At 44.3% G+C, this 15,131-nt stretch overlaps 1 protein-coding gene across 2 annotated transcripts in view; it reads right to left on the bottom strand.

The window, feature by feature from the left end:
• The window catches only part of fat1a (FAT atypical cadherin 1a), a 67,438-nt gene extending 52,951 nt beyond the window's left edge, over positions 1-14,487 (bottom strand). For both annotated transcript variants that reach the window (XM_079279481.1, XM_079279482.1), the window contains exons 1-2: positions 14,398-14,487; positions 9,618-12,907 (exon numbers count right to left, since the gene is read on the bottom strand). In XM_079279481.1, coding sequence (XP_079135607.1) covers positions 9,618-12,879 — 3,262 coding nt within the window. In that variant the 5' untranslated portion in view covers positions 12,880-12,907; positions 14,398-14,487. The remainder of the gene's footprint in view (positions 1-9,617; positions 12,908-14,397) is intronic.
• Between the last annotated feature and the right edge of the window lie 644 nt (positions 14,488-15,131).

Here is a 15,131-nt window from a genome sequence, read left to right as displayed (position 1 = left end):
TTGGACGAAGTCATGAAATGAGATTAACAGATAATTTGATTGCAATCATTCCGAAATAAAAACAACACATCATTGACTAATTTATGATCTTATTGAAGCTGACAATTTGGAGTGGGTCCCGACTGGAAGAAAAACGTGTGCCGCAAATTGCAAATGTTAAGACGTGAATAAGCAACGCAGATGCTTCTGTGAGGCATCCTGAGGCGAAACACAACAGGAGAGGAGGACGCGTGTTTCAGACGCCTCTACTTTGTGCTAATACCACAAAGTAGAGAGGAGAGGAACAGGACGGTGTGAGACGTCTTCCTTTCCTGTGCCCGGGAGACGCCCATGCTTGAACGCTCATGTGTTTGACACCAGCGTAGCGGAACAATTCCACTTTCTCTGGGGTCGTGCTTTTTGCTCGCAGTTCTTCGCCCTGCTTCTGTCAGCAGACACGAGATAACTTCATATGTTGCAATTTATTTATTTTTTTCAGTTGCCACATGAATACTGCAGCTGCACGAGGAATGCCACTGCCCACATTTTGGCCTTTTCAAACTAAATGTCAAGGCCAATTTGCACACGAGAGTTGATCTTTTTTATTTATTTATTTCTATCTGAAGAGACTCAAGAAACGGAACATCTTCACCGTACATGTGTAGAACGGCACAGAGAATGAAAAGCTATCTGTCACGGCCTTTGGCTGACTGGTTACAAACAAAGCGCATGAAAGATGAATCTGAAGAATTTAGTCGCCACACCTGTCCCATGTACCTAGCCTGCCCACTAAAGCAGAAACAAAACCTGCCCTTAGGCCACAAGAAGAAGAAGAAAAAAAACAGACTGTGCAACAGCCTCTGCCAGATTTGCTTTCCACCTTTTTTTTTCCCTTTCTCTTTCCTTTTCCCTCTGGCTTTGTTCTTCAAAGTGTGGTGGAGCCTTCAGACAGCCGAAGGATTTCAAATTATCAAGACCAGCAGGTATCACACGTGTGTGAGTGTACTTAAATCAACATCCCGTGCAGATACACAATGAGTTTATTCAGTAACGACTTCCCGTCACGGTGGAGCCGCAGTTTGAACGAGGGCGAAGTTTGCTGTTGAAAAAGCGTCCTGAAAGCGTTCCCTACACGTCACAAGTTCTCTCCTGAAACAAACTAGCGCAACTTAATACAACACGTGCCGTCAATACAATATTAAGACTCACAAAAGCCAGATGGTTGCTCGTGCTGATTTTAAAAAGCATGCCTTTTGAAGTCTGCAAACTTTGCATTTGACCGCTCACTCAGAGTGTTGTGATTACGTGCCGCCGCTTCAACGTGCTCCGGGTATTCCTTGGTCATTCCGCGGTTGAAAAATCGGGGCTTGCTTTGAACTAACCTCTTCCCCACATTCCTCAGCCTTCTCAGGCCTCTCGCTCACATGCTTACATAAAACTCTCTCAGTGCTCTCCCCCCCCCCTTCTCTTTCCACAACCCCCGGCAAAATGCTTCAAATTCCACTATCAAGATTCTAGTGTAATGGAAAGAGTCCTAAGCTAAGCTTTCTGTTACCCAGCAACTAAACATATCACATCATCCCAAAGAGTTCCCAAACATCTGTAGCCAAGATCTGTGTTTCAAAGACATCCCCGCCTGTTGGAATTAATGCCCGAAACCTTCCAAAGTCAAAAGACCTAAAGTATGGTCCGAGGCAAAGTGTTTTGTTGTTGTGTATTCAAAGCATCGCCTGAAGCATTGATTTCATAATGCCAGTGCAATATATTGAGGGGGTTGTTAATTAAAAGGCAAAAATAAACGAGTCGTTGGCAATAGAAAAGAAAATGCGCGTGGACTGGGTTACACGGGCTATTTGTAAACTGTTACGAAAGTAATTTTGGGGGAGTTTGTGTCCTTCCAAAGTTCTTAAGATTTCAAAAATACGCTTTTTTTCATGCAGTTTAGCTTGAGCGGGACATTTGTGAAATATAAGTCCAAAAATATTTTCATTCATTGACTCTTCCCAGTGTACATTACTATTTAGCAGCATTTCTTGTCCATTCATTGCATATTAGCAAGCTTACGTTTTTTTTCATTGAATTCAGTTCGCCATCAAACGGTTACCGGCAGTTGGTGGGTCTCAAAATGTATTTAGAGCTTGAACTACGTTAGAACTACTCTGTGTAGTGCAACCCATTTGAATCAATGTGTCGTAAACAGACGTTATAACTAAGCTTGACCTGAGCTGATTAGTTTAGCGATCGTTTTCTTTTTCCTTTAAGTTTATATTGGAATTCCATAATAATCTGAAGTGATCACAGCCAGAGATCTGTGTTAAGAGGAGTTTCTCATACATTTCATTGAACACTTGCATGCATGAAATACTGTAAATTAATTATGAACAGGTTTGCAGTAAGTGTCATAGCTCTTTTGATTCAAAGTTAAACGGGGTCATAACACATTAGGAGAGGGCTCGGCGATGATCATGACAGTAATGGTGTCACAAAGACCATCTTATCTCCTTTAATATCGCGGACTATTGAGCCCGCGAGCCATTTCCACTTCATGCACCATTGTGCACGCTGCGTACTGGCAGAGAAATAGCTGTCAACAGCTGGCTAAAGGGAACCTGGTACTTAACGCTGGGGCGATTCGTCGACATAATCGGCATAGATCACACAAATACGCCGATTTAAATTACGTACGTCGGCGCGTCGCAAGAACAATATGGTGCTCGGTGAGTGCAGCGAGTGTCCACATAAAAGCATCATATACGTACGATGATTAATCAACACGACAAACATGGGTCTGTTTGTAGCAGGCACATAAAGTCGACTTCATGAATGTTTATTTGTCTTTACGTCTACACTGCTGCTGTTGCGGTAATGAAACGGTTCACCATTATCTGGCTGTTTCTTTTTACGTGGCGTAACTTTGAGAAAAATCGATATGTAAATTTCTTCAGTTATTTCCCGTTCCCCACAATGATGCAAAAATACATTTGATGGTGATTATCTGAACTGCATATTAATCCAGTGATCTGGACTATTTTAAGTTGTTAAGTCACGCACTTCAGTAAAATGCTGGGTTGCTATGACATACAGTGAATAAATAAATGTGTCGCAGCATTCCTTTTGAATTTGAGTACCGGTAGTCAGTATTTTTCTGGCATCTGACAAAGATGGTCTATTATCTTGTTACATTTGTTTGCTTTTGAGAGAAGATGCTCGATAAGTTTTTGACATTTATTTTTGGGTAAATTAATTGTTTAAATTTAAAAAATAATCTCACAAATAATCACAAAATGAGTCATGAGATTAATTGAATGATTGAAAAATAATCGTTACTTTAATCCATCAGTAAGTTGAGCTCGGTCATTTTAAAACACTGATACCTCTGTAATCCTGTAGGTGTTTCTGTCTGTTTGTTACAGCCAGTACTGATGAGTTCAGAATGTCTTTATCCATAATGTGAAAGGAAAGACTACGGCACACCAATTTGACTTTCCAATAATGCCACACGCATGTTCCGATCAAGTCGCCCTTCTGTATGGTGTGAAAGCCATAATGTACAAGGGAGTCTAAAGAAAACATGAGATTCATTTATTGGACTGACTGCCAGCGTTGGAAAGAGACTGAAAAAAATCTTTTCATACACTTGTTACACGTCTGTGATGCATGTCTGAATGGGGTTTTCTTTCCTTGTTAAAAAAAAAAAGAGAGAATGCCCTTTAATTCCAGTTGAGATAGCTTTTTGGGACTTAGCTGACGATACAAAGCCTCCATTGTTACTGGGAACAGCATTCTTTTAAAGGCCTTTGAACAGGTCTCAGAGCAATACTCCTTTATTCAATATCACAGTACTATTGAGGAGCAGTTACTATACCTCCTAGCCCAGAAGAGCTCTCTGTCTGTGCCTCTGGGAACAATGAGGGACGCACAGGGGTCCATCTTCATTCACACCCCCCCCCCCGAATATCTTCCTACACTATAGCTCTCTCTATATTCCCCATTGTAAACGCTAACCCCAGCTGGCCTTAGGAGGATGTAGACTTTGAGCTGACAGCATGAATCGCCACTCATGTGACGGGGGAATTGTTTGCTATCTCTCCAGGTCCGACTAACTGCACGGACCAGGAAAGGATCTCCTACTGACGTCCCATCCATGAAGCCCAATCATCGTAGAACATGACTACAGATCAATACCTCTTGAACACAAGAAAACACTGTTATTATAGCTTCAATAAAAGAAACGGGGGAAACAGCTCAACAATCACGGCACATAGATCCCCCGTAAAATCACAACCTGACGTTTTTACACAAACACGAAATAACGTGATGATCAGCGAGGTTTAGAGGTGCCGGTTTCCACCTGTTTGAGTTAAGATAACCGACTGTTGGTGGAAGCTTCATATCAATCATTCAAACATGAGTGGTATCGATCTTCTCATCTATCTCTCGGCAAAAAAAATGCTCCAGTAAATTGAACAAAATTTGGAACAATTTCCTAAAAGCAAAGGCAAAGCCACAGGGTTATATTATGTTGTTGTGTCCACGTCCTCATGTAGACCTAATGACACCCACTCCACTGCACCTGAGTGGATTTGTGGTCAGGGCTGTCACTTGCCCGGCACCATAAAAACGTGAAATTGGCTCTAAATACTTGAAACAGTTGCTGAAATCGGAATAAAAAGGATAAAAGCATGTCAGAATCTCGTACTTCTCTGCCATAATTCGGCAGTGAAGGCCCCTGGCGGATATGCTCTCAGATGTGTCTGTGAGGAAGATGCTAATCTTCTCAACGTATCACTGCTGTTTGTCCCACATAATGCTGGGCACTGCTGTCTATGGCAGTGGTTCTGTTTAGCACCGGTGGCTTTACGTATTAAATAACAACAAACTAAAACGGTTTAATGGAATGCATTTGTTGGTTTTTTTAGCATTGTATTTTACTAAATTAAATAAGCAAATGCGCGTAACATCATTATGGAGTTCTGAATGTCCCTAAGGGCACTACTGTGAAAAACACTGCTTTAAAAGTGTTACGCCTGCCGTATTCTCCACAGTACATCCACAGGAACAGAGAGTCGGCCTTAAGATCTGATTCAAGAGAGCATTAGAATGAAAAGAATTAACACACAATGAAGCACATCCTCTGCACACGTCAGCCTCAAGTTTCTTTCAGACGATTTAATGGACTGAGAGAACAACATACTTCTAAGCAGGGCAAAGTGTGTTTTTCATTTAGCAACCTACAGTCAACTTTGTCCCTCTGCGCATTCCTGGTCCCGTCTCCACAGTAACAGCACTCAAGCAAAAGACCATTCGGAATCATGGGCCACTTTGCAGTCCCACTTCTATCTCCAACGTATCGCCGCTGCATGGAAAAATCGAGGACAGAAAGCAACAGCTCTCCTCATTTTGACGAACTATACGTGATGCCGAAAGACAGACCGTGAACGAACACAAGCACGCGTCTTTTTTAATTGTTGTTAAGACTCTATTTACTTTAACTGGATAACGAGATGGACTGGCAATTTTTTATTTTTGGTGGAAATGGAAAACGCACTAACAGGACTTTGTCATTGTGCATCAAACGGCTTCATTTGCTTTGACAAAGAACGCATTTACAGCACAGGCTGCCAACGACTTCGAGGGAAAGGGCAATGCATATATTATCCAACAAGAAAGGGCAATGCATACATTATACAATCAGCACTCGGCATCCCAGCTAGACCGAACACTCTCGGCTCTGGTCACCTTGTACACTGGATAGTTTCACTTCATACCAAGACAGATGAATTAATCAACTTATTCATTCCTCCCCACCCCTCCCACTATGCAACCCATTTTATATTGATGTTCTAGAGCTATTTTAATAACAGCGTTTGTCCACAGATATTCTGAACTGTAGATTCATAGCGAGCCAAAGGACGCCACTGTCCAGCATCATCTAAATTTAAACCTCAAGACATTTCTCATTAACATCACCTCCATACCGCAGACTGAGATGAAGTCGCGCAACAGTCTATCCAAACTAAAAAAAAGCTTTCTGTGAAGTTGGCTCCTTCCTTTTACCTTTGACTTTTCCCATTTCCCTTCATTTTCTACCTTTTGGTAAATTCGGGCTCAGCGTCTTGACTTGCACAATCTCCCTTAGTCATCCCAGCAATAACAAAATGAAAAGAGTTACTCATTGGCAATATAACAAAAAAGAACATGAGTCAGGTGTACTTAAAGGTGTGGAGACTTGGTTCATCATGATAAGAATTGTTTTATTGCTAGTGTGTCACGACAAGCACCGGACGCTATTATGTATTCACCTCAACACTACTGCAAACTGTAGTGTTTGTATCCTTTGAATGCTTTCTACTGAATTTACCTTTTAAAGTGTATGTGCAGGAGTGACATCATAGTTAAAACCGTTCACTCCTGACCCACATTCAGTACGCTGCGCTCTTTTGGGTCACTCTGCAGCCATACTGTCAGCTGAGTGTCCGATTACCTTTTAAAATATCTGCAAAAGCCTTTCTGAAGCGGAAATCACATCGGCCATTTGCAACACTTGCCTTTTCAGAATTGGCATTTGCCCTCGAAAATCCTTATCTGTTGACCTGTAGGGCCCAAACAAGTACAACTGTAGCCAGCCACTTAGCTTACAAGCCCTGACAAGCAAGTTGGATGCTTCCTCCCAAGCACAAAATGGTGGCGGAAAAAGAAAGTACACTGTTGGGTGGTGGGGGGACTCAAACGTCTCGCAAACTAGGTGGAGAAATGTTTCTCCAAAATTGGTTGGATAAACCACAGACTAAAAGATAATGATGGACAATGGAAATATTTAACAGTGAACTGTGTGTCTTGCTTTTTTTTTCCTGCTGAATCTCCAAGCTGGTTAATATGTTAAAGGTGCAATATAAGAGATTTGGAGCATTTTGATTGGCTGTCAACATGGCCGATCATAGCTAACGGTGCTAACAGTTCAAACTACAGCAAACGTGCTGGCAAAGCTAACTGTTTACCCGAGTGTGGGTGCTACGTGATGCCGCTAACTGCGTTACCGCTGTATGAAAGCAGTGCAGGGTCGGCGGCCGTGAGCTAACCAGTGGGGCACGCTCACGTGTACTAACATGCACTAAAAGCAGGCGTAGCCAGCCCGGCTATGTCCGCAAAGCAAGGAGAAGCTCGGATTGCAACACACACACACACACAGAGGAAGAGTGACATCATTCTCTGCTCAGGTCGACATTACTCCACGATATCCCTTCACAGTGAATAGTTGTTTGCTGCTATAGTAGTGCTCTGAATGTCGTGTATTGCTCCTTTAAACAAAAGCACTTGAAAAGCTTTCATTATATCAAAGTTCAGTTTTTGTTGCTCCAACTCTTTTAGGTCCGTGTCAGTCAAAAAAACAACTTGACTGTGATTGAAGGGAGGAATGGTAAATGTGGTCTACGGCATGGGAAGGGGCCCGGAAAGGAGTCTTGATAAGAGTAGGTTTAAATTAAGATGGCACCGGGCCAGTGACCACAGAGCTTTTAATAACACAGAGAATGTCTGGGCAAACAGTCGCCATGGACTCCCTGAGCAGTCAGAGAGAATAGGAACCATATCTGGAGAAGAAGCCTGCATTAAAAAGGGTTTCTTTTACTTGAGACCACAAATGGAAAGACAATAAATTCAATAAATAGCAATAATGGACACCACTTTAAAATCAAATTGCTATTTCTGACAAACAAAACAACTTGTTTGCTCCTTGTGTGGCTTGGGAACGTCAGTCAAGTGGGAAGCGAGCCATATTCGTAAATACGAGCTTTGTTCAGATTTGTTAGATACACCTACTCTAAGAGCATCACTCAGTCTTCTGGCATCAGCAACTGAAGAGTGCAAAGTTTTCCACGGCAACACTTTGTAAGCCACAAAGTAGTATTGTTGTTACTGTGCTTTTGCGGATGCGACTGCAGAGGAATAGCGGAGAGAATAGAGATGTATGCTGTGGTGAAAAGAACAAAAGAAAACACTACAACGGAGATGAAACCATGCAAGAAACTGATCCTGTACTCCGAGCAAACACAACGGCATCGTTTTAGAATTACGAGTGGCAAGTAAAACAGGAAAAGACTTGGAACAGTCTCCCCTCGCTGCGTCCCACCCGAAAAAAGAAATTCCATGACTGAAGGTGTGTGGCTCCTGGCATTTTTCCTCGCACCGCTTTTTCATTTGTTTTCTAATTTGGAACCGCTTTTTTTTTTTAAACGTTCTGGTTAAGATTCACAGCGTGCAGCTGCAGCACTGAATATATAGCGCTTCTATTTTCCTTTTCAGAAGCCAAATATTCTAAATGCATATGGTCTTACAAAACCACACCCTGCATCTCGTGAAATCATAGGAGGGGCATCACCACCTTAGCTGTATTTAGTTGTCTACTGACCTCAGATGTAATCCATAATAACAGGACCCAACCCAGGACAATCCTATCATTGCACCTCCTGATAATCACTTAATATGGGCATCTGGGATTAAGTAGCAGATCAGACCGGGCTCCCTGAATCTGCACCCTACACTAAGTGAGACATGGACTAGTCGCTGGGCTCCATGTGGCCCTTTCAAGACTAATGCTGTATATGTAGTGCATCTTACACCTGTACTATTCCTTGCAAAATTCAACTTCCATTGCAGTTAATTTAGTAGATAATAGGAAGAAACTGAACTTAAACAACATGGAACACTTGGTAATTCTTGCAAGAAAGCATATACAGTCAGTCGCTAGTTCAAGCTCGCAGCGTGTCTGTTCATAAAACAAAATCGTATTACAAATGAGAATTCAGCCACTTCCACAGACACAATCACAAACACACCACAGCCCTGGAGGACGGATCCTTCATGAAGGCTCTTCTCCTCCTGCTAAATTTACCAGGCAGTATAAAGTATTTCCCAACAGGTTCGCTGAGCAGACTTCCTGTCAACTTATTGAATAATTCACATTTTTCCAGTTGTTAATAAACATTGAACGAAAAATAAAAGCCACATTTACAACCTTTAACGTCAGCAGCACATTAACATATTGCATTTCCATCTTTATTATGACCTTTGAGGTTACAAGAGAAAATCAATGCATTATGCATTCAGGTCCACTGCCTGATTTAGACATTAAATATGCATAATGCAGAGAGAAATTATTTTCAAATCAGGGGGAAAAAGTCACATTAAGCCACCCGAGAATATGGTTACCAAGCTTCAAAGAGGAGAGCAGCAGGCCAAGTCCAAAACATCCAAATCAGGTGATTGATGTGTTTTTGGGTAGGAACTCCTGGAATTCCAGACTGCTTATTTTGAGCTAATTTGAGTCAGCTGTTCAAAATAATTCTGGGCAGTTGAGCAACTGTTAACCTATCTTCTGCAACATAATAAAGAACCCGCGAGCAAATCCTGCTTGTTGAAAATGCACTGTCCATCTGGTCCTATCGTCAATTATCCCAAAGAGGAAAAATGACTGGAATCAGGAACGTTACCCGTCTCCTGGAAGACTCCCTTACCTCATTGTTCCACACAGTGACATGAACTGAATAAACTCTAGCTGCATAACACTTTCCCCATGCAAATGATTTCAAACTGATGTATAATTGTTTTGTTTTTTAGGATCACTTTGAAAAGAAACTCACCAGTTTCCTCATCGATGGTAAATATCCCCAGGCCGGATCCTTCTCGAATGGAGTATCGAATCTCTCCATCGCGCCCTTTGTCTTCGTCTTCAGCCGACACGGTCATCACAGAAGTCCCAACGAGTGCGTCCTCTTTTATAAATCCCTTTTCCATGAACGATCGGAACAAAGGTCGGTAGAGATTCTCGTTGATGTCCACTACGTCCACCTCAATGAAACAGGTTGACGACAGGGACATGGGCTTCGCTTTGTCTTTAGCTTTTGCCGTCAGGTTGTACACCTGCTTCGTCTCGTAATCGAGACTCTGCACGATCCGCACGGCACCGCTGAGTTTGTCGACTTCAAAATTCCCGTATCCATTGTCAATGAGGCTGTATCGTACCTGACTGGAAGGTCCGACGTCGGGGTCGTGAGCCTCCAGCCACATGATGACAGTACCGATAGGAAGGTCTTCCCTCACCTTCACGCGATAGTTGGGGGGGACGAACTTCGGCGGGTTATCGTTCACATCTTCCAGGGTGATTTTGAGCGGCACCGTGGACACTAACTGAGGCTCGTTCGCCGCCTGGTCGCGTGCCGCGATCTTCAAGACGTAAACCGGATGGAGCTCGCGGTCCAGCGGCCTCGTGACAGTCACCACACCGGTCTCCTCGTCAATCGCGAAATGATCCGTGCCCCCCAAAATTGAATACTTCACGATTCCATTATCTCCTTGATCTCTGTCCGTTGAATCCACCTGGATGATTTCCGTCCCGACCAGTGTGCCCTCGCTTATTTCTACTGAATACGAATTTTGCAGAAATTGAGGGCTGTTATCGTTGGCGTCCAGGATCTTAACACCCAAGAGGCGTGACGAGGATTTCTGTGGAATGCCGAGATCATAAACGGTAATGTTGAGGGTGTACTGGTCCGTTTTTTCCCTGTCGAGAGGAGAATACACCAAAAGCCAACCGGTTTCCATTTCTACTATGAAGCGGCTTTCTGTGTCTCCTCCTGAAATAACGTACACTAGTTTGCCATTGAAGGCGCTGTCCGCGTCTGTGGCACTTAAATGGACAATCCGGGCCCCAACGGGCAGGTCCTCTTTCACTTCAATAACACTGGGGAAAGACTCTGCAAACTGAGGAGTGTACCGGTTGACTGAGTGAAAGTCCATTAAGTTGTCATCCGGCTCGATGTGCATGTGGATCCTGCTGCCCTGAAGCAGCTTTTCGGCCAACATGGTCGCCACACCGGTCTCGACGCATTTAAGCTGGACCGGCTTGCGCGCCGCGACGACGGTTATGTTCATGAACATCGGCCGGGTCTCGTGTTCGCCGTCCGTCGCGATGACTTGTAGACTGTGAAAGGACACTTTAGCTGCCTCCCCCTCGCTCAGCGTCTGCTTCAGTGACAGCACGCCGGAGTTCGGGTTCAGCTCAAACAGATCGAGCTCATTGCCGGCTTTGATGTGGTACCGCACCAGCTGCAGCTCGTCGGCGTCTATGGCAGACACGGTTGTTATCTGCTCTCCCTCGCCGTGATCTCTCGGCACAGTCACTTCACAGTCTACGTTCTCAAACAAGGGCTTATTGTCATTCAGGTTGTTTAATGTGATGGTTACTGATGCCTCCACCTCTCTCCGGTAAGGCGATCCCCAATCGGACGCCCTGACTTTGAGATTATAAATCCTTGGCATGAGCTCATAATCTAGGACCTCTGAGGTGCTGATGACACCGGAGAAGTAGTCGATGACAAGCGGCTGAGGGCTCATATTGGCAATGGTGTAGGTCACGTAGCCGTTCTCGCCTCTGTCTAGATCAGTGGCTTTAACCGTTACCACACTGGTCCCTGTGGGTAGATTCTCATCAACACTGGCCTTGTAAGACGTCTGCTGGAACTCAGGTGCATTGTTGTTCACATCAATCACGTCAACGATCACTTTTGTTGCCGCTTTGTTGTCCCCTGTGATCACGTCCAGCTCAAACCGGGGCGCAAAATCAGCATTGATTTGTCCTGCGGTGCTGATTAAGCCGGTATCTGGATTGATGGAAAATCTGTTCTTGTCAGACTTGTGTCTAAAGGCATACTTTAGCTGTGGATACTGTGGCAGAGCTGTTACCATAGTGACAGGTGTAAAAAGAGGGGCAAATTCACTCAGATTGACTCTGTAAACTGCCTTTTCGAATATGGGAGGGCCCACTTTGAACTGTGCAGAAGTGACATGTACCAATTTAACGGATGAAAATTGAGGGGGGCTGCCTTTGTCCTTCGCCTGTAGAGTGAGGTTGTATCCGAAAGGCTGGCTGTCCCAGTCCACCTCCTTGACCGCTTTTATTTTATACTCTTTGCTCCCGGGGCTGCTCCTCACAGCCTTGAACTGCTGAAGAGGGTCACCGGCAACAATACTCAGTGACGCAATCTCTCCGTTTGGTCCCTGGTCACCGTCCTCCACCGTCACAATAGCATAGGTGGGGTCGTGGTCTGCACCCGAGGGGGCCAAGGTGACGGCAGTGATCACGGGCGCATGCTCGTTGGCCTGCTCCACCCTCACTGCGAGCTTGGCCATGCTACTGAAGCCGCTGCTGCCGTACAGCTTCAGTCCTCTGTCCACCGCGAAGATCTCCAGCTCGTACAGATTCGTGTCAGAGAAGTCGAGCTTGCCAGTCAGTGTCACCACGCCGCTCGTTGGATGAACCGCAAACATGTCCGTCCACTCCCTGAAACTGTAGTAGTATTCTCCGTTGGTACCGATATCCGCATCAGTGGCCGTGACCTTAGCCACGCTCGTGCGTATGGCCGTGTTCTCTGGCAGAGAGATGCTGTAGGATGTCGGTGAGAACAGAGGCCTCAGATCATTGGTGTCCTGTACCTGCACCTTAACTCGAGTGCGACACTCAAAATTGGTGCTCCTCTCCGAAGCTTTAACAGTCAGTATGTAGTGGTCCTTAACCTCCCGGTTCAGAATGGCAGTGCTGCCTCCTTTGGTCCTTACTCGCAAAAAACTGAAATCTCCCAGCAGGTAGTCCTCTGCTTTGAATAAGTTCTCATTGTCTCCAGAGATGATTTTGTACCGTATCTCCCAGGCCGGGTCTGTGATATAGATCCCCATCTTGGTGTGACTCTCTAAGTAAGTCTTAGCAGCAGAGTTCTCATATATGGTGGCGTTGTAAACAGAGTGGGTGAATTGCATGGAGGCGGCCCTCGCCATCCTTTGGTTCCCTGCGCAGCCACAGAGGAGCTGCAGGAGCAGCACGAGCAGTGAAACCGAGCGCTTCCCCATTATCGTACCGTGATCTTCACAGGAGCACCTGGAAACAAACAAAATTTGAATTGTTAGTATTATAACATAATGCAAGTGGATTAAGTACATACAACTCGCTGGAATTACATTTAATGAAATCAGCCTTTTTCGACTATCATCAGCCATGGAAGGATCGGATTCCTTTCTCCACTGTGCGCTTTCCCCAGATCCCTTTAAATGCCATGACAAGTGATGGCTGGGCTGATAAATGGCTAAATAGGCTCCATGTGGAAATAAAATAAAGCAGAGCAGTCAGTCAGGGGGAGAAGATCTAAGCCCGACCTGCTCCCATGTCTGCACACTGCCAGATGCCAAATATGCGCGCTTGATAACAGAGGAACATAACGTATCCCAGCATGAGCGCAGAGAAAGAAATAAGAAGACATGGAAATCTGGTTTTCCTCATAAATGCAACAAAAAAAAAATGCAATGCACATTTAATTATCATGCATGGGAATGCAATCAAAAAAATACATTTCTGGTCACTTACTAAGGATTTAACAGAGTTATTAAAACAAGCAGGAACAACTATGTCGTAATACAATAACTTCCGTCTTCTGCCAGTAAGACCAGAAATGTTGAATCAAATGCAAGAGGTCCGCTTTCTTTGTCATCAAGCTGCAATCACTGATAAAACCACAGAGGAGATGACTACGAGACTGCTTTAAAATTGCACATTCATGCGTTTACAGCCGCTTTACAACGTCTCGGGCTGCGTGGGAGTCCGTACAAAGGCAAATAAAAGCGAGCCGGTGCAATGTGCGCGCAGCAGAGCGGCGTATAAAAGCTACATTATTTACTTTTGACCCGAGCAGGGTTTAGTTATTAACCCGACATAAAGCGTTAATAAGTGACAGAGCCTAACTAGGAAAACACCTTAAATCTAAAACTCATACCCCGCAGGTACAAAAGAACCATCTGCTTGTGTGCGACCATTGTAAAAAATAAATCCAGCTACAACTAAAACTTCTGGTTTATTATTTTACACATACGACAAAAAAGGTTTTCCATCTGCGAAATGTGGTTTCTCTGCAACCTCTAATCAGTGATCGGTTTTAATTCAACAACAAAATGTTCAGTCTTTCAAGAAAAGAAGTTGCCAACAGACGATTCCATTTCAAACCCCATCCCCCATCTAAAGCCATTCAGTTCACGATGGTAGCCGTGCGCGGAGCAGAGATTTGCTCGAAGGAAAAGAAACACTCTACACTTTCCCCAACACAACGTGAAACAACGCATAAACTATTTCCAGGGTGAATAACAAACCACAAAAAAACCTGTGCAATGAAAAACAACCCGAAACCAAGAGTTTCGATGAGGCTAAACTTCTCCCTAAAGAGGGAAAGAAAGCAGCGGCGGCTGCTTTCTTCCACAGACCCGCAGCTCACAATAGCCGACCTAACCTATCTCAACTTTTCTTACTTGTCCCACAGATGCCCAAGCTACACGCGAAAGGAGCGGAAGGACCACCGAGTACAAAAACAACGATTCACGTACCTCTTCTATTATTAATCTCGTATATTTGGAGGTTTTGCATGTAGTTTATGTAGTCCAAATCTCGGCATGGTAATACGTGGACTTGCCTCCTCTCCGCTGCTCCATCTACCACCACCAGGCAGCCGCTCTCTTTCCCCCTCGCTGCTTCCCTTTCTCTCCCACTCTGGAGCTGTCCGGTATCTCTCCGCGCTGCGCACGTCCGGATCTACTTACCGGCTTGGCAGCGGGATGGAACCCTTTCCGCTGTGAACCCAGGACTTAGGGGAGCTTACTTTGATTTACTGCCACTGCATTGAAGCCTATATTTAACGACAAAATATTCTATAGGAAAAAAAGGCTGTGTCCAACTGAATCAAATGTAACTTAATCTGGCAGCCACCACTTCACCTGTGACCCATAGCCTTTCCTTTAGGAGCGTCCTTTTTACCGAAATGATATGTTGCTAAAACGTTCAAACCTCAAACATCCACTTGTGCGGGCATATTGAAATCGACAATAGCTGTCATTGTTATTTTTCTCTTTCTTTGGCTCATTCAAATTGAGAGATGCACAGTGAGATGTAATTTATGAATATGTGACAATATGCACCTGATCAGCTGCAGCCTTATGTGCCACTTATGTGCCATGACGAGACTGTTTTCTGATAAATACAAATAAAAAAAAGGTGTGTTCAGTTTGACCCCAGGCTGGCAAGCAAACAAACACGATACAGAAAAATGACCCGTAAATTCACA

Source organism: Melanostigma gelatinosum (genome assembly GCF_949748355.1).
Source record: "Melanostigma gelatinosum genome assembly, chromosome: 11".
Taxonomy (NCBI): domain Eukaryota; kingdom Metazoa; phylum Chordata; class Actinopteri; order Perciformes; family Zoarcidae; genus Melanostigma; species Melanostigma gelatinosum.
The sequence above is the reverse complement of the archived record's forward strand: the minus strand, read 5'-3'. Positions and strand labels throughout refer to the sequence as shown.